Raw genomic sequence first — 24,570 nt, forward strand, 5'->3', positions numbered from 1 at the left:
GTACTATCCTGTTCAAGCCTACGCATCCACTCGTATTAAATCTAAAAATACCCACAACCATGTAAAAATTACGATAATTACGAATCCGTCCCTGTCCTTTGTTTACTCGAAAACATAATCCTGAAATAAACTCCGTTATCAGTCAGATTTAAATATCTTCACTCTGCCACGATAATCTTGTTCTGTGCAAATAAATCGTTTTCTCCACACATATCAAATTATTGCGTCGAAAACTGATAACTATCCATTCCCTGTAGATTATGTGGTATCTCGCACGAACAAAAACATGTGTGAAAGTGCAGCTGAAGAAACTCCAATCGATATGAAGTTTTAACAGTGTTTTTACGGCTTCTGGCTTTCGAAGTGCTTCAGCATGGCCGACCCGACTATACAGACCTTTTGCTGCCACCACGGAAATGGCACCGACATGGCGGTGACCATCATGCAAGAATTCAACACCGACGCATACAATGCCGTGTGTATTTTCTCGTCGTGTCTGGGCATACTGGGAGCTGTTTATCAAGTAAGACTTATCAAGTGTTTGTTTGTTTGTAGTAAGGCGGTTGTAGATTTTGCCCAGGCAAGAGTTCTCGAATAGGCATAGGTGGTTGTCGTTTTCGGCCGAACGAGGTAGAAAAATTATAGTGTGGTTGGCAATCGCGGATTTGTTGGCTTCTTTAGGTACGTTATGGTTATGTCACGTTCTGGCTGATTAACCAACCATCTGAAATAATCTTAGGAGTATTTACAAGGTCGACGATATGGATGAATTACAAAAACATTATGCCGGCTGTCGAGGATGACTCCAGTGTCGTATTTTGTGCCATTTCTTCCGTAAGCGGCCTTGACTTTCTCGGCTTTTTATCTACTGAGTTAATTTTAGGCTTTGATTCAATACTTCTATACAGCGACGTGGATATGGACTTTAATTTATGCCATCGATATGAGGTTTATTTTGAGCGAGCAGGCTTCCAGGACCACCTATTACCACCTGGTGGCTTGGATTTTACCAGCGATTTTAACCGCAACGGGTTTATCCTTGCTGTACCTTCCGGATGCCAAGTAATATGGTCGTTTTTGAGAACCAACCAAGACATTTTGTGTTGTAGTTGCCACACTACCACGTCTTTGAAAACCGCAGTCGTACGAATATTACCCAATTATGTGGCTACGTATGTACCTATAGCGACCGTAATGATCGCCAATCCGTGTCTGTACCACAAGTCCTCGAGAGACATGGAGCAAATAATAACCAGTGCCTCTGGTCAATTCACCAGTAGAGAAAGAGAAATTCTAGACGCAATCAAAGTCAAATTTTCTGTGATAAATTTCGTGTTTTATTTGTGTTGGATTCCAAACTTACTTAACGGTATTTTGCTATGGACGCTGTGGTTCCACTTGCCGGCGGAATGGATCATAGCAATCTGGTACATTATGGTAAAGAGATTTGATTTGTCTAGGTTGTCGATTTACGTTGCTGTTCGCCATTAACGTTGCCGTTGGGGTACTTTTCACAACAAGGAAGGTAAAACATGTTTAAAATGGTAAATTTTGTAAGAAAGTATCGATTTTGTAATTAGGCTCCGCCTCTCGGTCTGACAACGAATGAAAATTCATCACAATCGAGCTTGAAATGGATATGGGTGGGACTTAGTTTTTGGCTTGGTTTCTCGATATACATAGTATTCTTTGAACAACACGATACGCAAAAACCATTTTTATTGCACTCTTGGCTCACGACGAATAAAAAAATCATCACAATTGCGATAGGGCGGGTGGGCGGGGCTTATTTTGCCTTTTTTTCTTAATAATATACAAAGCCATCTTTTCACAACAAGAAACTTAAAACATGGTTAAAATGATACATTTTTGCAAGAAAATATGGATTTTGCAAATATGGGGCGGAGCCTAATTGCAAAATCGATATTTCCTTATATAAATTTTCATTTGAAACATGTTTTAAGTAGTGAAAAGAAGTCTACATATATTAAAACAAAAAGGCAAAACGTAAGCCCGCCCACCCACCCTATCTCGATTGTGATGATTTTTTTACTGGCCGTGAACCAAGAGGGCGGAGCTTAACTGCAAAATACTCATTTCTTTACAAGAAATTAAAAACATGTTGAGTGTCGTGTTGTTCAAAGAATCCTATGTACAGAGTCATCGAAATTGATTGAGAGAGTTGGTACTCCCTGTTTTTGCCGTGAAGTTTGTCAACCTTATGACAGATTTGTTTAAGGTTATGTGGCAATGAATTCAGTGGCATGACAAGAGAACTGGGGGTTGATTGTCGAATCAATTCCACGCCCCAAATTCGTCTTGAGTACCACTCCGGAAATGCCATCACTAGAAATGTGTTCTGCTCTACAGACATAGGCATATTAGAAAAATCCAAAATTCGAAACTTCAAATTTGACAACTAATATTTTTTACCAAAAAAAATCGACAAAAGACGCCACTGAGTTTTGAAATTTGAAACTTCAACCTTCAAATCTAGCAGCTAATATTTTTACACAACTTAATAAACCAAATTATTCAAGTTCAGGTTTACCAACTCTCTCAATCAATTTTGATGACTCTGTATATTAAGAAAAAAGGCAAAATATAAACCCCGCCCACCCACCCGATCTCAATTGTGATAATTTTTATATTCTTAGAAACTGAAAACACGATACCCAAAATGTTTTTAATTTCTCGTAGATAAATAAGGATTTTGCAGTTAAGATCCACCCCCTTGATTCATGGCGAATAAAAAAATCACCACAATTGAGATAGGGCGGGTGGGCGGGGCTTATATTTTGCCCATTTTCTTAATATACGTAGTCGTCTTATCAGAACAAGAAACTTAAAACATTTTTGAAATGTTAAATTCTTGTAGAACAACATGGATCTTGTAATTAAGCCCCGCCCCTCGATCTGACAACGAATAAAAATTCATCACAATTGAGAATTGGGAACAGGGCGGGCATGGGTGGGGCGTAATCCTTGGCTTTATTTTTTCTTAATACACATACATAGTTTTCTTTAAATAACACGATACCCAAAAATGTTTTTAATTTCTCGTAGAGAAATAAGGATTTTGCAGTTAAGTTTCACCCCCTTGGCTAACGACGAATAAAAAAAATTATCACAATTGAGTTAGGGTGGGTGGGCGGGGCTTATATTTTGCCCTTTTTTGTTAATATACATAGCCATCTTTTCACAACATGAAACTTAAAACATAGTCAAAATGGTACCTTTTTGCCGATCTAGGGGCGGAGCCTAATTGTAAAATCGATATTTCCTTATACCAATTTTCCATTTTAAACATGTTTTCAGTTTCATGTTGTGAAAACAAGTCTACACATATTAAAACAAAACGACAAAATGTAAGCCCGCCCACCCGCCCTGTCTCGATTCTGATGATTTTTTTATTCGCCGTGAACCAGAAGAGGGCGGAGCGTAACTGCAAAATACTTATTTCTTTACAAGAAATTACAAACATGTTTTTGAGTATCGTGTTGTTCAAAGAATACTATCTATATTAAGAAAAAAAAGCCAAATTATAAACCCCACCCAGCCACCCTCTCTCAAAATTTTTGGTTTTAACTTTTTCTTAATATACATTGTATTCTTTGAATAAGATGATATTCAAAAACATGTCTTACATGGTAATTTTTTGTAGAGAAATAATAACAACATTGAAAAAAATCATCACAATTGAGATAGGGTGGGTGGGCGGGACTTATATTTTGCCTTTTTTCTTAATAAACAACGTTTTCAGAACAAGAAACTTAAAACATATTTGGAATGGTAAATTCTTATAGACAAATATGGATCTTGCAATTAAGCCCCTCCCCTCGATCTGACAACGAATAAAAAATTCATCATAATTGAGAATTAAGTTCGGGTCAGGTATAGGTGGAGCTTAATCTTTGGCTTTATTGTTTTCTTAATATACAGTATGTCCCCGGATTGAGTTCACAAGAGGAAAAAAACTGTATTTTCTATTTTACAAAAAAATGACATAGGAATAACATTTTTTGCTTAATTCAATACGAATAAATCTGCAATTAAAACTTCAGTATTCCTGGTCTGTACTCTTAAAATAAATTTTTTCATATTTCTAAGTTTTCGTTACTTTTAGTTTTTTTTCGATTTTAAGGACACAGCCTGATAATATTAAAATTTTAATTGCAGATTTATTCGTTTTGAATTAAGCAAAAAATGTTATGCCTACGTAATTTTTTTGTAAAATAGAAAATACAGTTTTTTTCCTCTTGTGAACTAAATCCGGGGATATACTGCACATACATAGTTATTTTTTGAACAATACGATATCCAAAATCATATTTTTAATTTCTCGTAGAGAAATAAGAATTTTGCAGTTAAGCTCCGCCCGTTTGGCTCACGATGAATAAAAAAAATCGTCACAATTGAGATAGGGTGGGTGGGCGGGGCTCCATCTTGCCTTTGTTTCTTAATATGTGTAGACTTATTTCGACAACAATAAACTTAAAAAACATGGTCAAAATGGTACATTTTTGCAGACCTAGGGGCGGAGCCTAATTGTAAAAGCGATATTTCCTTATACCAATTTTCCATTTTAAACATGTTTTCAGTTTCATGTTGTGAAAAGAAGTCTCCACCATATATTAACACAAAAATACAAAATGTAAGCCCGCCCACCCGCCCTGTCTCGATCGTGATGATTTTTTTATTCGCCGTGAATCAAGAGGGCGGAGCTTAACTGCAAAATATTTATTTCTTTACAAGAAATTAAAAACATGTTTTGAGTATCGTATTGTTCAAAGAATAATATGTATATTAAGAATAAAAGACAAAATATAAACCCCGCCCACCCACCCCATCTCAATTGCGATGATCTTTTTTATTCATTTTAACGTGTTTTAAGTTTCTAACTTAAAACACGTTGAAAATGATACATTTTTGTAAGGAAATATAGATTTTGCAATTAAATTCCGCCCTCTTGGCTCACGACGAATAAAGAAAAATCATCACAATTGAGATAGGCCGGGTGGGCGGGGCTTATATTTAGTCTTTTTTCTTAATATACGTAGTCATTTTTTCAGAACAAGAAACTTTAAACATGTTTAAAATGGTTAATTCTTGTAGACTAAAATCTTGCAATAAGCCCCGCCTCTCGATCTGACAACGAATGAAAAATTCGTTACAATTGAGAATTGAGATCGGGGCGGGTATGGGTGGGGCCTAATCTTTGGCTTTATTTTTTCTTTGATATACATACACATTATTCTTTAAACAACACAATACCCAAATAGTATATTAAAGAACGAGTTTCATAAGGCAAATATTGAGGCACGAATCCAAGTTTATAGAACGAGCGGCGAAGCCGCGAGTTATATAAAGGATGAGTGCCTCAATGGCCTTATGAACGAGTTATTTATACTATTTTTTCTACCGCACACGTTTTTTCCCAAAATTTAATTGAAATTTACATTTTTTTTAATCTGGGGACTTTTGTCGTGGTTGGTCTGACACTAACCACGAAATATTTGAGGTTCGAATTTTCACAACAACAACTGTAATTCGAATCAATTCGAGTTTTTGTAATTTAAAATTGGTTAAAATGTCTTGCGAAGAAGTTACGCGTCCAGAAACATGGGAAATTTTAAGTTTACATTTGCCACTGACATTCACCTGACATTTCTCGTCATGGCTACCAGTCTTATCGATCTAAATTACACCAGATCTATTAAAGAACGCCTTTCCGCTATTAACGAACTGCTGTGACGTCATTTGCGTGCGTTAATAGCTCTATTAGAAAACCAAAAAACGTGGGCGGTAGAAAAAACATGTTTTAATTTCTCGTAGAGAAATAAGATTTTGGCAGTTAAGCTCCGCCCGTTTGGCTCACGACGAATAAAAAAAATAATCACAATTGAGACAGGGTGGGTGGGCGGGGCTCCATTTTGCCTTTGTTTCTTAGTCTGTGTAGACTTAATTTGACAAGAAGAAACTTAAAACATGGTTAAAATGGTAAAATGGTCAAAGTTACCATCAACGGCAACTAGGCAACGTCAGCGGGAACAGCAACTTCATTAGGAACTTCAACATCAACAGCAAGTTTATAAATCCCACTTAACTAATCGTTGCAGGCTTTAATGAATCCACTCCAAGCTTTATTTAACTGTATGGTCTACAGAAGGTGGAGAAACGGTTCCGAAAAAATAATTCTCCCGTGGCGAAAAATCGAGGGCTGTTATCCCACTGCTCACACCGAACCCAGTCCCAACTCCCTCAGCAACAGCGCCCGTGAGGAAATCCTGCCCTTGTTACGAAACGCCCAAAGCGTCAACGGTTACAGAAATTACTGGTGATTTTTGTAACGAATTGTAATTTAATAAATACAAACTTTCGTAACTTCTTTTATAAATAAATATGTACTAAAAACAATAAATACTTAACTGCAACGAATATAAAGAATTTGGTATGTACAAGTTAATTATTGGTCTCGATCTGTGAAGCGTGTTTGGCTTGGAGTTTTTTTATTTTGGACTTGAGTCCGTTTTCGCGCTCTTTGATCTTAATGGTTTCGGAAACTCGCTCGTTTTCTCTTTTTCGGAACTCCTGAATCCTAAAACAAGTGCAGTCAGTTTAAATCACTCACGATTGAGGATTAGTTACTTTTCCTTCTCCATCCTGATCAACTCCTTTTTAAAAATGTCTTTAAAATCCATGCAGAATGGTAACCATAGTTCGAAAAACGAGTTCGGGGGGTAGTCTTCCAAAGTCCCCGATTTTGGTCTAAAAAGGTAGAACTTCATCGTATTCAGGAACTTGACTTTACACTCATCCAAGTTCTCGAATTCCGCCATCAGTTGCTTTTTCGAGTTTTCCAAAAACAGGGTCATTTTGTCTTTGAACGGCTGCAGGTTTTCCGAGTTTGATGATTCAACCACTTGCTCGGTTTTTTTCTCGCATTCTGGAACGACTTAGCGGTGAGTCAGCTCATCTATATCAACCCAATTACCTGCCAGTTGTTTTTCCAGTTTTTGCAAATCCGCTCTGACGTCGTCGAACTTGACCGAAGCGGCTCGTTGAACATCGCCTGGCTCCGGAACCGGAAGCACCACGTTGGGTTCGAACGGATTATCAATTTTCTTCATATACAGCTTTACGATGTAATGCAGCAGAGTGATTTTGGAATCTTTCGACTTTACGTCTTTTAGTTTTGGCAGGATTTCAAGCCCGAAGCCGTCGGCTTGGCCCCGGGCCATGTTTCCGCCGTTCATGTAGTTTCCGAGGGTTAGAATTATGGCGAAAACCTCTTTGAGTTCGCCGTTATTGACTAAAAACTGCGGAAACGGTTTAGTGCGAGTTTCGTTTGGTAAAATGGGTTTTACTCACTTCGCATGTGGATTTGATATTCGTTAAGATGTGTCCTATCGTGCTAATTGAATCATCAAATTCGACTTGAAACATTAGACAGGATATTCTGTCAGCGAAGTTGGCTATTTCGGATAGGTCGTGCAAAAACTGCTCGGGTTTGTCTAGAGGTACTTGTGGATTCGTCGCTAAGTGGTTTTTTATGAGATTTAGTTCTTCGGAGTTGGCCCTCTGAAATAAATTTAACGTAACAGGTGTCGTGATTTCGGTGGATGATGATACTCACGACTTCGTATATCTGTTGCAACGCCTCTAGATTCACTATAGACGTGTCAAAATTATAAATCGCGTTTTCTATCTCTTGGAAGTCTACGTGTAAACTTTGAGCAAGTATTCCGACGTTCTGCGACCTCTTGCTATCTAGTATCTTGACGGCTTTAACTTTGGTTTTTTGTTCTTGTTTCTTGACAGTGGGTGTTCTGGTTACTACTTGTCGCGAAAATAGGTCTGCAAACTCGTTCAAACTTTCTAGAGGTAGTTCATCTATTTGGGTCCACAGAGCGGTGGAAGGCGCGTCCACCGTGTCCACCTCACTTGGTGCTAAAATTCTAGTCCAGTAGAGTGGCTTCATGGGGACTTTAGGGTTTAGAGTGGCTTTTCGCAACCCTAAAAACAAGTCACGATTATCGAATCTAGGAAAATTTTTCATAGTGAAGCAATATCGTGTTAGAAGCGTGATCACAAGCAAGTCGAAGCGTTTCCCAAATGCCTTAAGCAAGCATCCGTCTTAAAAGCGTCTTACCTAAGGACACTGGAACAGGAGGGACCACTACATAACAAAAAAAAATGTGCCTTCTGAGTAACATAAAACAATATTGGTGATGAGCTAACAGAATGAAAGACAATTACCGGCTTTTTGGGAGACCCAGCCTCCGGCGGGTGGCGGTGGGAGAGGAACGGGGCCGCTTGGTGGTGGCGGTGGTGGAGGCGGCCCACTTCCTATCGTCAGAGGTGGCGGAGGCGGTATTCCTCCAGACGCGACAGGAAGCGGCGGCGGCGGCGGCGGCGGAACCCCTAGTCCGGGAAGAGGTGGAGGCGGCGGTGCTTCCAAACTCGGCATTGGTGGAGGTGGTGGAACAAACGTCGCGACACTTGGTGGAGGAGAAGGAGGAGGTACCGAGGGTTCTAATACCGGCGGTGGCGTTACCACACACGCCGCCGCCACCAAAGTCATCGGCGGCGACGGCGTCGCCTCCCCCTCCACAACCACCTCTTCTATCATGATCGGGCTAGTGGTTTTGTCCGTTCGTGGCGTATCTTCAGTCTGTGTAGATTGTGCTTCACTACGTTGTGCTTCACTCAAACAGTCCGTTTGAACAATTTTATTTAAACTACTATCACAGCTCTTAAACAACTTGTTTTCTTCCACCGGCGAACTGAAATCTTCGACCGTCTTAGCGGTCAAGTGTTGGATTTCGATCATGGTTTTGTACTTGTCGACTTCTTGTTTTAGTCTGTTGATTTCTTCTTCCAATAGCAAGATTTCGACATCGCGGGCGGATTTCTTGAACTCTTGGTTGGGTCTTGGTTCCTCGTAGTCAAAAGGTTCGTCTGGTGTTTTGGGCGTCGTCACAGCGTCGTTTGTGCTCGCGGAAAGAAAAGCGTCGGACGGCGACGTCGGAGGCCACGAGACCATGCTGAGTCTTCCTGGTGTTTGCGGAATGGATAAGGGGGTCTCGGCATGGGTCCAGTAGTACATGCAATCAGGCTGCAAACAATCAACTTAACGAGATAAGATAATTTGCCGGTATTAACCAACTTTGAATATGTTGTACATTGGGACATCCTTGTCTGGGATTTGGCGAAGTACCCCGGCGGCTAGTAAATGGGTGCAGAACTGAATCGCCAGTAGCTTGAGGTCTTGTCCGTTGAGCAGCTGCACTAAGTGATGATCTTCACTAAACTCCGATAAGTACCAATTCACGAGCATATGACCTTAAACGGAACATTCACAATTAGAACTGGACCCTGAGCCGACTCATCATAAGGATGTATGGGTTGGTGATCACGCTCAAAAAGCATAGCCAACGAGAACGAATACCCCACAAGAATTACTAACTAAATTAGTTTACCTGTTTGACTTGGAGCACAATCACGTAACAGTTGTTTACTGACGAAAAACATAATTTTATCGCGAGATTACATTAATATGGGTGTTTGTCAGACAGCTCTCTGTCGTCTCAACTATTTGTTTTTTATGCCAGCTAAATGAAGATTTAAAAGACACGATATAGTAGACAAATTAAGTTTATAATGAGGCCGGAATTAAGCGCATTAATTACAAGAGATTGCCATGACGTACCCAAATAAGTAGGATGAATTCGCTTTTTATTTTATCGTTATCGTTTCAAATGATTTGCTACTATCAGATTGAACTTGAAAAACTAGTTCAGATAAATATCTACCTTCGAACTTTTCGTACAACTGGAAGTCCAATTTTTCTGGGACGAACTTAGGCTTGGTGATTTTCGCCTCTAGGTCCGCCTTGTTCAACGTAAGCGAGGCCACTTTCTTGAGTACTAAGCCATCTGGACTGAGTTTCGTAGGCTCTATGGGAACCGACATGTGTCTCTTGTACTCCGGGTGTCCTAAAACAACCCGTTCGCCAATTTCGTTTACACCGTCAGCCTCACCATTCGCTAGGTTGTTGTCCGACATCCTCTTGGCCAAGTGCGCCACCTTCTGCTCCTCTCCATGGTCCTGCGACTTTCGTTTCAACGTCCCACAATCCCCGCCTTCCTCGTCGTCCTTGTTTACGACTTCCACGTTTTCCGAGACGAAGCTGTCTTTGGGGTCGCTGTCCAGACTAATTTGGCTAGTTTTCGACACGCCGAGTTTGCTCAACTTCTTGCACTTGTCTTGTTCATGCCTGGCGCGGTAATCGTTCAGCTTGAAACTATTCAAAGTTAGGTTGTGTAAGAAATCCTCTTGCGTAGAGATATTAGGCACTTCCACGTCCAGATTAACGCTTTCTTCACTGTAATAGCACTGGTTCATTTCCGTGTTGAAGCCCACGGGTGTTAGGGGGTCGGTGAAATTGGAATCGGAGCTCGACGAGACCGCGCTGGGCGGCGTTTTGGTTTTCTTCTCGATATTTTTGTCGTTGAGCCGGTTGACTTTGCACCAGGAGTCGGTGACGATGAGGTTATCGGTGGCATTTTTTTCGGGCTCGGGGGCCGGGTCTTCGGAGTCTTCGGGCACGACGCCGGTGAAGTGGGACGAGTCGACTTTTCCGCGCTTTCCTCGCATTTTCATTAAGGATTTTACTTTACCTTGGGATTTGCCGGACTTGCCGGCCTGCTTAGGCTCGTTGGTTTGTAGATTACCCATTTTGGTGTCTGGATTTACGACAAGTCTAACTGTTTTCGTCTAGATTTAACAACAAAAGCGTTTGATTTAGAGGGAGTTGAACGAGGAGCCGCTTGCACACACTGCAGTTCCATTCTTAACTATACTTCGTTACTAAGTCACTACATTGATGTTTAGTTTTGCTACGATTTACTACAATTACTGTAAATATCACATTTTTGTATAAAGAACTGTACGGTGTTTGCTTCGGGCTTGTCAAGGCGCAGCTGCGCATGGTTGCGCCGTGGAATCGATAGAAAACAAAATACAACGCTGCTCTATTAAAACCCCCTTTTAATTGACTTTTTAGCGCTCTTTTGAAAACGTATGCACTATGAGTGATAACATTGTTACTTTGGCCGACTTGGGTCAGTGCTGTTTATTTATGGTGACACAATGTCCGTTTAACCACAAAAGGCACGAGCGTATAAATAACTCCACTTATCGTTTGATTATTCCAAAAATACACTCACGATTTACTCGGTACATTGGGATCGGAAAAGTAAACACGCGTTTTGATAATTAAAAAAATGCTGCAGGAATGGAACGAATTAATTTCCTATAGCGTTGTTGTTTGTGCACTTTCCTGCGGCAAATTTGTAGGTCCGAATGTTTCCCGGAGAATTCCGGGCATTCTGGAAACTCTGAATTTAAATAAGACTTTGCGGAATGGACGTAACTTACGCAGAAGTGGTTATAAAATGTCCATTTGCAGTGTTTAGTAAGTACAGTGTCTTTTAAAGGAGAGTGGAACGGTCTTTTACCACCTACGTTCGCAGAAACGTTTTACTTTTACCGCCAGATTTGTCATTTCCGACGCACTATTTTTATTTCTACATTGCTCGTATCACAACTAAGTTATCTTCAAGTTTCAACATTTAATTAAATCTAACTTTATCACTCTTTTTTCTCTAGATTAACAACACGCTTATTGTAACGCTTGACAGTACGTGTTTACCCAACAGATACGTTTTTTAAGTTAATAATGGTCAAAGTTCTTCGACTCGTGTAATCGTGTTGAATAGTAATTATGTTTCTGGAATACTATATTTCATCGTGACGATACCGTAATGAAACGATAATGATTTGACCTTGCAGAAATAGGGTAAAGAGAGCGATAAAATTCAAATTTGTGGGTGTTTCGACTAATCTACATGTTAATTGTTTTACTATGTAGATAAAATTAGTCATTTTTGTGATAAGTGTAATTGGCGTGGAAATTCGTGGATTTTTTCCTCAAATAAAACTGACCCAAAACAGCTGGTTTGTTCTTTTGCATATTTATTAAATGTTATTTAATACTAGCGAAGGCGACTCCCTAGTCTTATGTTTTCTTGACCTTTTATGACCCCTAAAGTAAAAAAAGTAGGTCTCCCGTTTCCGTCTGTCTGTCTGTCTGCCGTCTGACCGAATTTTTATTAGACAAATAATCTTCGAAATTGCAGGACCTACTTTTATGTATATTAGGACTATCATGTTCAGTTTTCACCCTAGACATCCAGATTTTTGGAAAAAAATTAAAGTTGTATAACATTATGCAATTTATCTTTGAAACTGCAAAACCAAAAAACTTATCCTGAATTGTTTGATTTCGACTTTTCAATGTTTCAGTTTCATAATTTTTCGTTTTTTCAATTTCACAATTTTTCGCATATTAGAATTTTTCATTTTTCGATTTTGCAGTTTATCAATTTTCCCGACATATTTATTTTTTTTTAATCTTTGATTTTTCAAGTTCTCTATTTTCCAAACATTGGATTTCTTTAATTTTCAATATTTCCATTTTATATTTCGTTTTTATGATTTCGCACTCATTCGATTTTTAAGTTTCTCAATTTTTAATCTTTGGATTTTTCAAAGTTTTAATCTCATATTTCATATTTTTTCGTTTTTTTCATTTTGATTTTTCAATTTTACAATGTTGCAATTTTTCCATTTTTTTGATTCAAATGTTGAGAAATAGAAAAAGTGGAAAATCGAAAAATCGAGAAACTTTTAAATCGAAGAAATGAATGAATCGAAAAACTGGAAAGAAGAAAAAATGAATCGAATCGAAAATAGCAAAAATTGTAAAAGCGTTCAAATTGTAAAGTTGGAAAACTGTAACACTGAAACATCGAAAAATTGAAAAATTATACCGAAAAACTGAAAATTGAAAAATTGAAAAATCCAAACATTGAAAATTTCAAATTATAAAAATCATAAAAATCAGAACATTAGAACACCGAAAACCTGAACAATAAAGAAAATAAAAAACCGAAACGAAAAACTGCAAATAAAAAATATAAAGAAATGAAAAATTAAAAATTCGAGAAATTTTAATTCGAACATTGTAAAATCCAAAAACTGAAGAAAAATGAAAAACTGAAAACTTGTAAAAATTAAATGTCAAAAGACAAGATTTTCAGTCTTTGCTTTTCAGATTCTCGATTTTCCAATCATTAATCTTTCAATTTTGCAATTTTGGATTTCTCAATTTTCCGATTTTCGGATTCCTTTAATTTTCAATGTTTCGATTTTACATTACGATTTTGCAGTTTTTCAAATTTTTAAGTTTCCTAATTTTTAATATTTCGATTTTTCCGTTTTTCCTTTTTTAGTTTTTGAAGTTCGTTATTTCCAGTTTTCAGATTTTTCAAAGTTTCGTCTCATACTTTTTCGCTGTTTCATTTTTGATTTTTCAATTTTACAATGTTGCAATTTTTACATTTATTTGGTTCGAAAAGTTGAAAAATAGAAAAATTGGAAAACTGAACAACTGAAAAAAACAAAAATTGCAAAATCAAAAAATGGAAAATCGATAAATAGCAAATCGAAGACCTGAAGAAACGAAAAATCGAACCACTGAAAAATTAAAAATCGGCGAATTTGAAAAATTGAAAAATTTCCAAAATTGAAATGTTGATAAATTAGGAAATCAAAATCTTAAAAAATAGAGAAATAGAAAAAAAGAAAAATAATCTAATGTAGGGAAATCAAAAAAGGAATCGAAAAATTGAAAAATGGAGGATTTGAAAAATTTAAACACTGAAATGTCGAAAAATTAAAAAATTGTAACATTGAAAATTTTGAAAAACAAAAATGAAAATACGGTAAAGTCGAAAAAAAAGGAGAAATAGAGAATTTGAAAAATCGAAATATCGAAATTTGAAAAATTTTAAAATCGAAAACTTGAAAAATCGAAAAATGTAAACATTAAAAATTGGGAAACTGAAACATCGTAAAACTGAAAATTAAAAAAAAAACAATGGAGAAATTGAAATATCGAGAAATTAAAAAAATTTAGAACAAAAATGTCGAAAAATTGGGAATTTGAAAAATTGTATAATCGTAACGTCGAAAAGTTAAGAAAAAGAAAAATTGCAAAATCAAAAAATAGAAAATTGAAAATTCGAAATGGAAGACCTGAAGAAAGGACAATTCGAAACACTGAAAAATTAAAAATCGAGGAAATCGAAAAAACGAAAAATTGAAAGAACGATCAAATCGTCGAAAATATGGAAAATTGAAAAATTTCCAAAATTCAAATGTTGAAATATTGGAAAATCAAAAACTTGAAAAAATAGAGAAATTGAAAAAAAGAAAATCTGAAAACCTGATGTAGAGAAATCAAAATGAAAAATTGTAAATTTGAAAAATCGAACAAAAAATAAAGAAGCTGAATTACCCCAAATTCGAAAAATTGAAAAAACCGAAAAATCTAAAACCAAAATGTCGAAAAATCGAAAGATCGAAAGTCGAGACATCAAAGAAATGAAAAATTTTAAATTTATCAAATCGAAAAATTAAAAACTGAGAAATCGGAAAACCAAAAAATTGAAACATTGAAAAATCCAGAAATCGAAAAGGACGAAAAAGAACGGAAAAGGACGAAAAGGACAATAAGTATGAAAAAGGACGCAAAGGGTGAAAAAGAAAGACAAAGGATGAAAAGGACGAAACAGGACGAAAAGGACGAAAAAGTACGAAAAGGACGAAAAAGGACGAAAAGGACCAAAAGGACGAAAAATACGAAAATTATGAAAAAGGACGAAAAGGAGAAAAAAAGGACGAGAAAGGACGATAAAGGACGAAAAGGACGAAGAAGGTCGAAAAGGGCGAACAAGGACGAAAAGGACGAAAAAGGACGAAAACGACGAAAAAAGACGAATAGGACGAAGGACGATAAAGACGAAGGACGAAAAGGACGAAGGACGAAGGACGAAAAGGACGAATGACGAAAAGGACGAAGGACGAAAAGGACGAAAGGCGAAAAGGACGAAGGAAGAAACGGAAGAAGGACTAAAAGGACGAAAAAAAAAGGACAAAGGATGGAAGGGACGAAGAACGAAGAGGCCGAAGGACGAAAATGATGACAAAGGACGGAAAAGGACGAAAAGGACGAAAAAGTACGAAAAGGACGAAAAAGGACGAAAAGGACCAAAAGGACGAAAAGGAGAAAAAAGAACAAGAAAGGACGAAAAAGAACGAAAAGGACGAAGACGGTCGAAAAGGGCGAGAAAGGACGAAAAGGACGAAAAAGGACGAATAGGACGAAAAGGAAGAAGGACGATAAGGACGAACGACGAAGGACGAAGAACGAAAAGGACGAAAAGGACCAGAAGGACGAAAAATATGAAAAGAATGAAAAAGGACGAAAAGGAGAAGAAAGGAGGAGAAAGGACGAAAAAGGACGAAAAGGACGAAGAGGGTCGAAAAGGGCGAAAAAGGACGAAAAGGGCGAAAAGGACGAAAAAAGACGAATAGGACGAAAAGGACGAAGGACGATAAGGACGAAGGACGATAAATAAATAGGTATATATTTGCCAAACAGCATAAGCCACAAGTAGGCAAAATAGAAAAAAATACAAAATACATATATAACAGGAAGGAAAAGGACAAAAAGGACGAAAAATACGAAAGGAATGAATAAGGACGAAAAGGAGAAAAAAGGACGAGAAAGGACGAAAAAAGACGAAAAGGACGAAGGACGATAAGGACGAAGGACGAAAATGACGAATGACGAAAAGGACGAAGGACAAAAAGGGCGAGAGGCAAAAAGGACGAAGGAAGAAACGGACGAAGGACTTAAAGGACGAAAAAAAAGGACAAAGGACGAAAGGGACAAAGAACGAAGAGGCCGGAGGACGAAAAGGACGAAGGACGAAAAGACCAAGGACAGGAAGAACGAAGGACGAAAAGGTGACCACTTTTTTGAAAAAAAATTCGGAAATCCTTTGTCTCTGGTTTTAAAATAGTTTCAAATAACCTAGGGAATCTTTGTGTTTTGTTTTTGAACTAATTTGAAAGAATGTCCGGGGCAAAGGACAGAAAGAACGAAGGACCAAAAAGACGAAGGACCAGGGACAAAAAGGGCGAAGGACCAAAATGACGAAGGTTGAAAAGGATGAAGGACAAAAGTGATTTTTCATTTTTTAGATTTTGCATTTCTGCGATTTTTAAATTTATCAGTTTTTAATCTTTGGATTTTTTCATTTTTCATTTGTTTAGTTTTTCAAGTTCTTGATTTCCCATTTTAAGATTTTTCGTTTCTTCGGTTCTTCAATTTGCAATTTTTTATTTTGGAATTTTTCGTTTCCCAGTTTTTCAATTTCTCAACTTCTCGAATCACATGAAAAAAGCAAAAAGCATAAAATGAAAACTTTGTAAAATCTGATAAATTTAAAAATCGACGAAATGCAAAATCTAAAAAACGAAAAATTAAATAAAAAAAAAAAATAAAGAAATCGGAAAATCGGATAATGTGAAATACGAAAATTCTAAATTGAAAAATTGAAAAATTGAAAAATCGGGTGACTGAAAAACCAAGGATGAAAATTTGAAGGACTGAATAAACTAAAAATGATAAAATCGAAGAAAAAGGTGGTCCCAGAATTTTTGGTGGATTTTTGGACAACATTTGAAACGTCCGCTTCAATACTCCCCATTTAAAAGAAAATTTCGACCTTTTTCGACAAAGAACTAAACAATGCTAACATGGCCTACCTTTGACTGAAAACGCTCTGAACGGTATCTAAATCGTTTTATTTATATTTCGTTTTTTTAATACCCGTAGCGACGTATCATGCATGTTTACAGTTTATAAAATTTTAATAACCGTAGTAGGAGAGTTTTCAAAGGACTATAAAGCTTTCATATTTTATTAGCGAGCACTTACAAAGTATAATAAATGAAATTTTAGAAGAACAGGAGGCGAATTAAATACAGATTGTTTCAAATTTAAAGTTTCCGGTTTGTCGGCCATCGTCGCAGTACAATTTATATGACGAAAATAAATGGAAGCAACCCTGTTTCATTATGACTTCCCTGGAACTGTTCGTTTATGAATATTCCAGATCATGGTATGGTGCGACTACTGACGACTCCGTTGTTTCATTTCGTTCCAGTTGTAATTTTATGGTTAATAACGAAGCGATTAATATTTGTAGATGCCTGTAGCAGTTATTAAATTGTTTCATACAGTTTTATGATGTTACGGCTACAATGGAAAGGACGACGCCACTTCAAACTACTCGTATCCCACTAACTAATCTAAAGATTTCTATTTTTGCACTAGTACGTGTATCGCGCAAACTGTTTTCTTTGAAAACTAATTTCACTCAAGACCGTCTTACTTTACTTTGCTTTGGGGTAATTAATTCTTTAACAAACCGCCACATTTGTTCTTCGGGAAACAAACCTTTTATGAATTCACCGCGTGCTCAAAGTTGTATCATAAAAGTTTTAAGAAGAGAACCCGCAAGTTCTAAGTAATTTGATCGTAAAGTATGAAACAAATAAGACCCTACGAGAATAAATTAATTCGAGATTTTATTAATAAGTAGTGCGCACAGCAGATATCCTTACCTTTACGTCCTTATTTTCATTTTATACACATTTCGTTTAGAAAACGCAGGCGAACTTCCGGCGAACTAATTCTTGCCAAGCCGAGAACTGGCATTTGCATACGTTTTAAATAAGGTCCTTAACGAAAATCTCCAAATTTCTGAGTTCGGCTCTCGGAATGGAAATTCTAGACAGCTCGCTGTTTTTGATGTAATTGAAGATTCGTTCAAATTAACAGAAAGCGCCCACGTTTAAGATTATTTCGGCCTGGCTCCTGAAGTGTGCCGGTGTTATTGAAATTTATCGGCGCACTCATATGCACTTTAATTTTCTGATCAAGTTTCTACAAATTGGGTTTTCTCTACAGGCTCTTTCGGATAATGGTTTTAAATAAATTTTCTTTCACATCATGCCGAGGGATTTGGCTTACCGAAACTGAATTTTATCAAACTAAAGCGATTGAAGAACTCTACTAAGCCTACGTTGTGCGCGGATAAAAAGGAAAATTAAATCGGTCGGAAAATTATCGGCGAATTATGTCGTAGCTTTGCTAGAGATAGTGAAAGTATATGTAGGGGTTTAGATATTCACGAAACTGTTACAAACACAATAGAGATAAAAACTGAACATGGTGTGTCCAAATCCGGGCAGATAGGCAAATATACAGGCTGTTTCCTGGCAATCGTGACTCAATTTTTATAATAATATTGTAGCTTTATATGGAAAAAATTGGTTGAAGATTTTTAAGATAGAAATTCGCTTGTCGGCGTAATTAACTGTCAGTTTTTCCATTTTCCAACTTTTAAATATTTCAATTTTTAGATTTTCCAATTTTTTGATTTGAAAATTTCGTTTCGGTTTTCATTTTTCAGTTATTCGATTTTTCGATGTTTAGTTTCTTCAATTTTTCGAGTTATAAGTTGTCAGTTTTTCATTGTTTTTCAATTTTTTTGCATTATTGCAATTTAAAATTGCTCCAGATTTCAATTTTTAACTTTCCAATTTTTCGATTCCTTCAGATTTTTTATTTGTAACCTTTCGTTTCAGTTTGTTATTTCCTTTGTTTTTTCAGTGTTTCGGGTTTTCAGTGTGTTTTTTGGCTTTTAATTTTTTGAATTTTTCGTTTCTCCAATTTAAATTTATAGTTTCCTCAATTTTTGATTTGCAATTTTCTTAGTTTTATTTTATATACGTAGGTAATAATAATTACAATTTCAAACTTTTTAATTTTTTTAATTTTACAATTTTGACGATTTTATGATTTTTCAAGTTTACAATTTTTGGGTTTTCAATTTGAAAAAGGACGACAAAGGACGAAAAGGACGAAAAAAGACAAAAAGGACGAAACAGGACGAAGCACGAAGAGGACGAACCACGAAAAGGACGAAGGACGAAGGATGAACAGGACGAAGGATGAAAGGGACGAAGGATCAAAAAGGACGAAGGACGAAAAGGACGAAGGACGGAAAGGACGAAAAGGACGAAGGACGAAAAGGACGAAAATGACGAAAAGGACGGAGGGCGAAAAAGGCGAATGACAAAAAGGGCGACCACTTTTTTTTGTTTTCAAAGTAGTTTGAAAAAAAATTCTGGAATTCTTGTATCTGGTTTTGAAGTAGTTTCAAATAACCTCGGGGATCTTTGTCTTTTGTTTCTGAACTAATTCGAAAGAATGTCCGGGGCAAAGAAAGAAAACGACGAAGGACAAAAAGGACGAAGGATACTAAAGGGACGAAGGACTAAAAGAACGAAGGACTAAAAGGATTTCTTCAGATTTTTGATTTGTAACCTTTCGTTTCAATTTGTTATTTCCTTTGTTTTTTCAGTGTTTCGGGTTTTCAGTGTGCTTTTCGGTTTTTAATTTTTTTAATTTTCCGTTTTTCCAATTTAAATTTTTTGTTTCCTCAATTTTTGATTTGCAATTTTCCTAGTTTTCATTTTATATACGTAAGTAATAATAATTATAATTTCAAAATTTTTGTTTTTTTCAATTTTTTATTTTGACGATTTTATGATTTTTCAAGTTTACAATTTTTGGGTTTTCAATTTGAAAAAGGACGACAAAGGACGAAAAGGACGAAAAGGACGATGAAGGACGGAAAAGGATTAAAATGACCAATAAGGACGAAGAAGGACGAATAAGGACGAAAAGGACGAACGACGAAAAGGACGAAGGACGAAAAGGATGAAGGACGAAAACAACGAGGACGAAAATAACGAGGACGAAAAGGACTGAAAAGGACGAAAAAGGACAAAAGAGGACGAAAAGGACGAAAAGGACGAAAAAGGACGGAAAAGGACGAAGTGAACGAAGCACGAAAAGGACGAAGGACGAAGAGGACGAAGCACGAAAAGTACGAAGGACGAAGGGTGAACAGGACGAAGGATGAAAAGGATGAAGGACGAAAAGGACGAAGGACGTAAAGGACGAAGTACGTAAAGGACGAAGTACGTAAAGAACGAAGTACGTAAAAGACGAAGTACGTAAAGGACGAAGTACGAAAAGGACGAAGGACAAAAAGTACGAAAAGAACGAAGATCGAAAATGAGGAAGGTCGAAAAGATCGAAAGGACGTAGGACGAAAAAAACGAAGGACGAAAAGGAGGAAAGACGAAAAGAACGAAAAAAGACGAAAAGGACGATGAAGGACGAAAAAGGATTAAAATGACGAAGGACGAAAGGAACGAAGGACGAAAAGGAAGACGGACGAAGAGGACGAAGCACGAAAAGTACAAAGGACGAAGGATGAACAGGACGAAGGATGAAAAGGATGAAGGACGAAAAGGACGAAAAGGACGAAGGACGTAAAGGACGAAGTACGTAAAGGACGAAGTACGTAAAGGACGAAGTACGAAAACGACGAAAAGGGCGAAGGACGAAAAGGACGATAGACGAAAAGGACGAAAACTACGAAGGACAAAAAGAAGGAAGGACTAGAAGGACGAAAAGAACGAAGATCGAAAAGGACGAAGGATGAAAAGTACGAAAAGAACGAAGATCGAAAATGACGAAGGTCGAAAAGATCGAAAGGACGAATAAGGACCAAAAGGACGAAGGACGAAAAGAACGAGGATGAAAAGGACGAAAAAATATGAAAAGGACGAAAAAGGAAGAAAGAGGACGAAAAGGACGAAATAGGATTAAAAGGACGAAGAAGGACGAAGAAGGACGAAGAAGGACGAGTAAGGACGAAAACGACGAACGACGGAAAGGACGAAGGACGAAAAAGATGAAGGACGAAAAGAAGGAGGACGAAAAGGACGAGAAAGAACGAAAAAAGATGAAAAGGACAAAAAAGGACGGAAAAGGACGAAGGACGAAAAGAACGAAGGACGAAGCGGACGAAGCACGAAAAGTACGAAGGACGAAGGATGAACAGGACGAAGGATGAAAAGGATGAAGGACGAAAAGGACGAAGTACGTAAAGGACGAAGTACGTAAAGGACGAAGTACGAAAAGGACGAAAAGGGCGAAGGACGAAAAGGACGAAAAGGGCGAAGGACGAAAAGGCCGAAGTTCGAAAAGGACGAAGGACAAAAAGGACGAAGGACAAAAAGGACGAAGGACTAAAAGGACGAAAAGATCGAAGATCGAAAAGAGCGAAGGACGAAAAGTACGAAAAGAACGGAGATCGAAAATGACGAAGGTCGAAAAGATCGAACGGACGAAGGACGAAAAGGACGAAAAAGGACCAATAAGGACGAAAAGGACGAAGGACGAAAAGAACGAGGATGAAAAGGACGAGAAAGGACGAAAAAAGATGAAAAGGACGAAAAAGGACGAAAGAGGACGAAAAGGACGAACGACGAAAAAGATGAAGGACGAAAAGAACGAGGACGAAAAGGACGAGAAAGAACGAAAAAAGATGAAAAGGACGAAAAAGGACGGAAAAGGACGAAGGACGAAAGGAACGAAGGACGGAAAGAACGAAAAGGGCGAAGCACGAAAATTACGAAGGACGAAGGATGAACAGGACGAAGGATGAAAAGGTTGAAGGACGAAAAGGACGAAGGACGTAAAGGACGAAGGACGTAAAGGACGAAGTACGTAAAGAACGAAGTACGTAAAGGACGAAGTACGAAAAGGACGAAAAGGGCGAGGGACGAAGTACGAAAAGGGCGAAGGACGAATAGGACGATGGACGAAAAGGACGAAGGTCGAAAAGATCGAAAGGACGAAAGACGAAAAAAACGAAGGACGAAAAGGACGAAGAACGAAAAGGACGAAGGACGAAAAGGACGAAAAAAGATGAAAAGGACGAAAAGGACGATGAAGGACGAAAAAAGATGAAAAGTACGAAAAAAGACGAAAGAGGACGAAAAGACCGAAAAAGACGAAGCACGAAAAGGACGAAGGACGAAGGATGAACAGGACGAAGGATGAAAAGGATGAAGGACGAAAGGGACGAAAAGGATAAAGGACGTAAAGGACGAAGTACGTAAAGGACGAAGTACGAAAAGATCGAAAGGACGAAAGACGAAAATGACGAAGGACGAAAATGACGAAAAGGACGAAGGGCGGAAACAGCGAATGACAAAAAGGGCGACCCCTTTTTTTTTGTTTTTAAAGTAGAACACAAATTCTGGAATCCTTGTATCTGGTTTTGAAGTAGTTTCAAGTAACCTCGAGATCTTTGTCTTTTGTTTTTGAACTAATTCGAAAGAATGTCCGGGGCAAAGAAAGAAAACGACGAAGGACAAAAAGGACGAAGGACTAAAAGGACGAAGGACTAAAAGAACGAAGGACTAAAAGGACGAAGGAGTAAAAAGACGAAGGACCAAAAACCAAAAGGGCGAAGGGCCAAAAGGGTGAAGGGCCAAAATGACGAAGGTCGAAAGAATGAAGAACGAAAATGACGAGGGACGAAAAGGAAGAAGAACGAAAAGGATGAAGGACTAAAGGGACGAAGGACTAAGAAGACGAAAGACCAAGGACAAAAAGGGCGAAGGACCAAAATGACGAAGGTCGAAAAGGACGAAAGACAAAAAGATGAAGTACGAATAACCTAAAGGCTAAAAAATTGATCAATTGAAAATCGAAAAATTGCAAATAGAAAAATTAAAAAATCTAAAAACTGATGTATTTCACTTTTTAAAAATTATAAAATCAGAACAGTAAAATAACGAAACACTAAAAAAAAAGAAAACAAAAAACTGAAACAAAAAATTACGAATAGTAAGCCTGCATAAACAAAAAAATGAAAAATTGAAAAAACAAATCGACAAATTGGATAATTGAAAAAAATAACCAAATATAAATAAAACAATTTAGACACCGTTCAGGGCGTTTTTAAGCAAAGGCAGGCCTTGTAAATCTAGTAGTTTGGTTGGCATTATTTAGGTCTTTTTCGAAAAAGTTCGAAATTTTTTTTTAAGTGGGGAGTATTGAATTGGACATTTGAAAAGTAGGCCAAAAATCCACCAAAAATTCAAAATAACTTTTGCAGGCCGAAATCTACAAAAAATCTATTTAGGTCGTTTTCGAAAAATGTTGAAAAAAGGTCGAAATTTTCTTTTAAGTGTGGAAAAAGTTGTCTAAAAATCTCAAAATGTGGCAAATCGGACTGACAGACAAACCTGTCAATGAAGCAGTTAATCCAAAGTGAAAAAAAAATCATAGCCTACTTTTTTTGCCTACAAATATACTGAACGATTTATACCTGTAATTACGTATTCCTTATCAACATCGGGTCAAAAATGTGCACATATTTCCACTACAGCGACCATTCCACACTGAATATTTATAAAATCGTGTATTATGTGCAAATATATGAATGAAGCCTTCGTTTTTATGTGTCAGTAAAAATTCCACCGGATTTGCAAAGGCGGCGAAAGCCGGAAGCGTGAGATAAAAGTGCATTTTTAAAACCATGATGATTCCCTCCAAAATATCATCTAACTGAAATTTATTTGGCACTTGGCTGCCAACAGTGAAACTTTCCATAAATAATTCGTTTTAAAATTCATCGGATGTTACATGTACTACAGCTGGAATTAAATTCAATAAAGCCCCGGTTGTAAACAACTCGCTGCAACCGAACTGATAATAACTAAATTAAAACTCATTCTACGCGTAGCTTTGACGTTTTCATTAAACATCAGCAGAAGTGCGAAAAATGCACCGATTAAAGCCGCTATTAATTAATGCACCCGTTCTGAGTCGAAATTAACATCTTCCAGCTCCCCTTTCTGGCGACGTTGTTATTTTACTTGGCGTAGAGCAACAAAATTATACAAAGTTTTTGCAATTTAATAATATTGCCAAGTTGGAGCAGAATCTATGTGACTCTGAGGTAAATCCAGTGTTGGTGCGAAATTTTCAACTAAATTAATTTTGTATTATAAGAGAAGGCACCTATATGAGACAGGTCTGACACAATATTATTTCCGTTTTACCAAGGTAACCAACAAGGTGTATAATTTTCATTACCCGCACGCGGAAAAAGAACGAACACTCATTCCCGGCGTTTTCCGGGTGTGTTTACTTATTATTTTTTGCCTTGAACTTGATATACGGTTGCAAGGTGGATGTGTAAACAGCCACAAATAAAAATGTTCCGGTAAAAAATTAGCACTAGTTGGGATAACATAACCAGGTTTTTACACCCATGTAGTTTGAACAAGATCTCAATCTCTGATTTTTATCAAAAAGATAACAGTTGTCATGTTTTGTAGTTATTCCGGTGTTGATAGCTTGTCGCCGGTTATTAATCCCTGATAACGAAAATATACACATCTCTGACACGATAAGAACCTTGTAATAAGTCTCTCTGGTGATAGAATGCGTCCCCGCCACGATGGTCAACGTCAACGTCATCAAAGCTACATTTTCAATTTTTAATAAAGTTTGTTTTCTTTCATTTAATAACCCAAATTCATTTTAAAATACATCTGTGTACGCTGGAAGTAAACAGTGCAGCGATATGTTAAAAGTTTAATCTCTGATTCCACCAAATTCAAAAACTTTTGTTCAAGCTTATTTTTTTA

The 24,570-nt window shown here is 37.3% G+C and overlaps 3 protein-coding genes across 7 annotated transcripts; 2 read left to right on the forward strand and 1 right to left on the reverse strand.

Moving 5' to 3' along the window:
- Nucleotides 1-158: 158 nt before the first annotated feature.
- LOC135136879 (G-protein coupled receptor 143-like) lies at nt 159-6,447 on the forward strand. Its single transcript, XM_064066342.1, has 6 exons — nt 159-523; nt 570-681; nt 740-834; nt 884-1,062; nt 1,110-1,437; nt 6,120-6,447. Exons 1-6 carry the CDS (start codon nt 374-376, stop codon nt 6,339-6,341), a joined length of 1,086 nt encoding a protein of 361 aa, XP_063922412.1. The 5' UTR covers nt 159-373; the 3' UTR covers nt 6,342-6,447.
- Nucleotides 6,339-23,321, reverse strand: LOC135136853 (protein cappuccino-like). 5 transcript variants are annotated; one of them, XM_064066317.1, is made up of 10 exons: nt 23,244-23,321; nt 9,816-10,779; nt 9,170-9,345; nt 8,260-9,118; nt 8,153-8,179; nt 7,637-8,016; nt 7,372-7,581; nt 6,995-7,319; nt 6,649-6,946; nt 6,339-6,598 (listed from the first exon to the last, which is right to left on the reverse strand). In XM_064066317.1, exons 2-10 carry the CDS (start codon nt 10,738-10,740, stop codon nt 6,463-6,465), a joined length of 3,336 nt encoding a protein of 1,111 aa, XP_063922387.1. In that variant the 5' UTR covers nt 10,741-10,779; nt 23,244-23,321; the 3' UTR covers nt 6,339-6,462. The 5 variants fall into 5 exon arrangements, with proteins under 5 accessions (XP_063922387.1, XP_063922378.1, XP_063922402.1 ...); XM_064066308.1 differs by lacking the exon at nt 23,244-23,321 and adding an exon at nt 11,443-12,058 and having other exon boundaries at nt 9,816-11,393; XM_064066332.1 differs by lacking the exon at nt 23,244-23,321 and having other exon boundaries at nt 9,816-9,998; nt 10,044-12,057.
- On the forward strand, nt 20,249-21,569 carry LOC135133588 (cylicin-2-like). Its single transcript, XM_064062040.1, has 2 exons — nt 20,249-20,388; nt 20,987-21,569. The coding sequence occupies exons 1-2, from the start codon at nt 20,249-20,251 to the stop codon at nt 21,567-21,569; spliced, it is 723 nt and encodes a 240-aa protein (XP_063918110.1).
- Nucleotides 23,322-24,570: the final 1,249 nt, after the last annotated feature.

The sequence above is a fragment of the Zophobas morio genome, unplaced genomic scaffold, assembly GCF_036711695.1.
Source record: "Zophobas morio isolate AGI-343-1 ecotype UQ-CSIRO unplaced genomic scaffold, CSIRO_AGI_Zmor_V1 ptg000004l, whole genome shotgun sequence".
Classification (NCBI taxonomy): Eukaryota; Metazoa; Arthropoda; class Insecta; order Coleoptera; family Tenebrionidae; genus Zophobas; species Zophobas morio.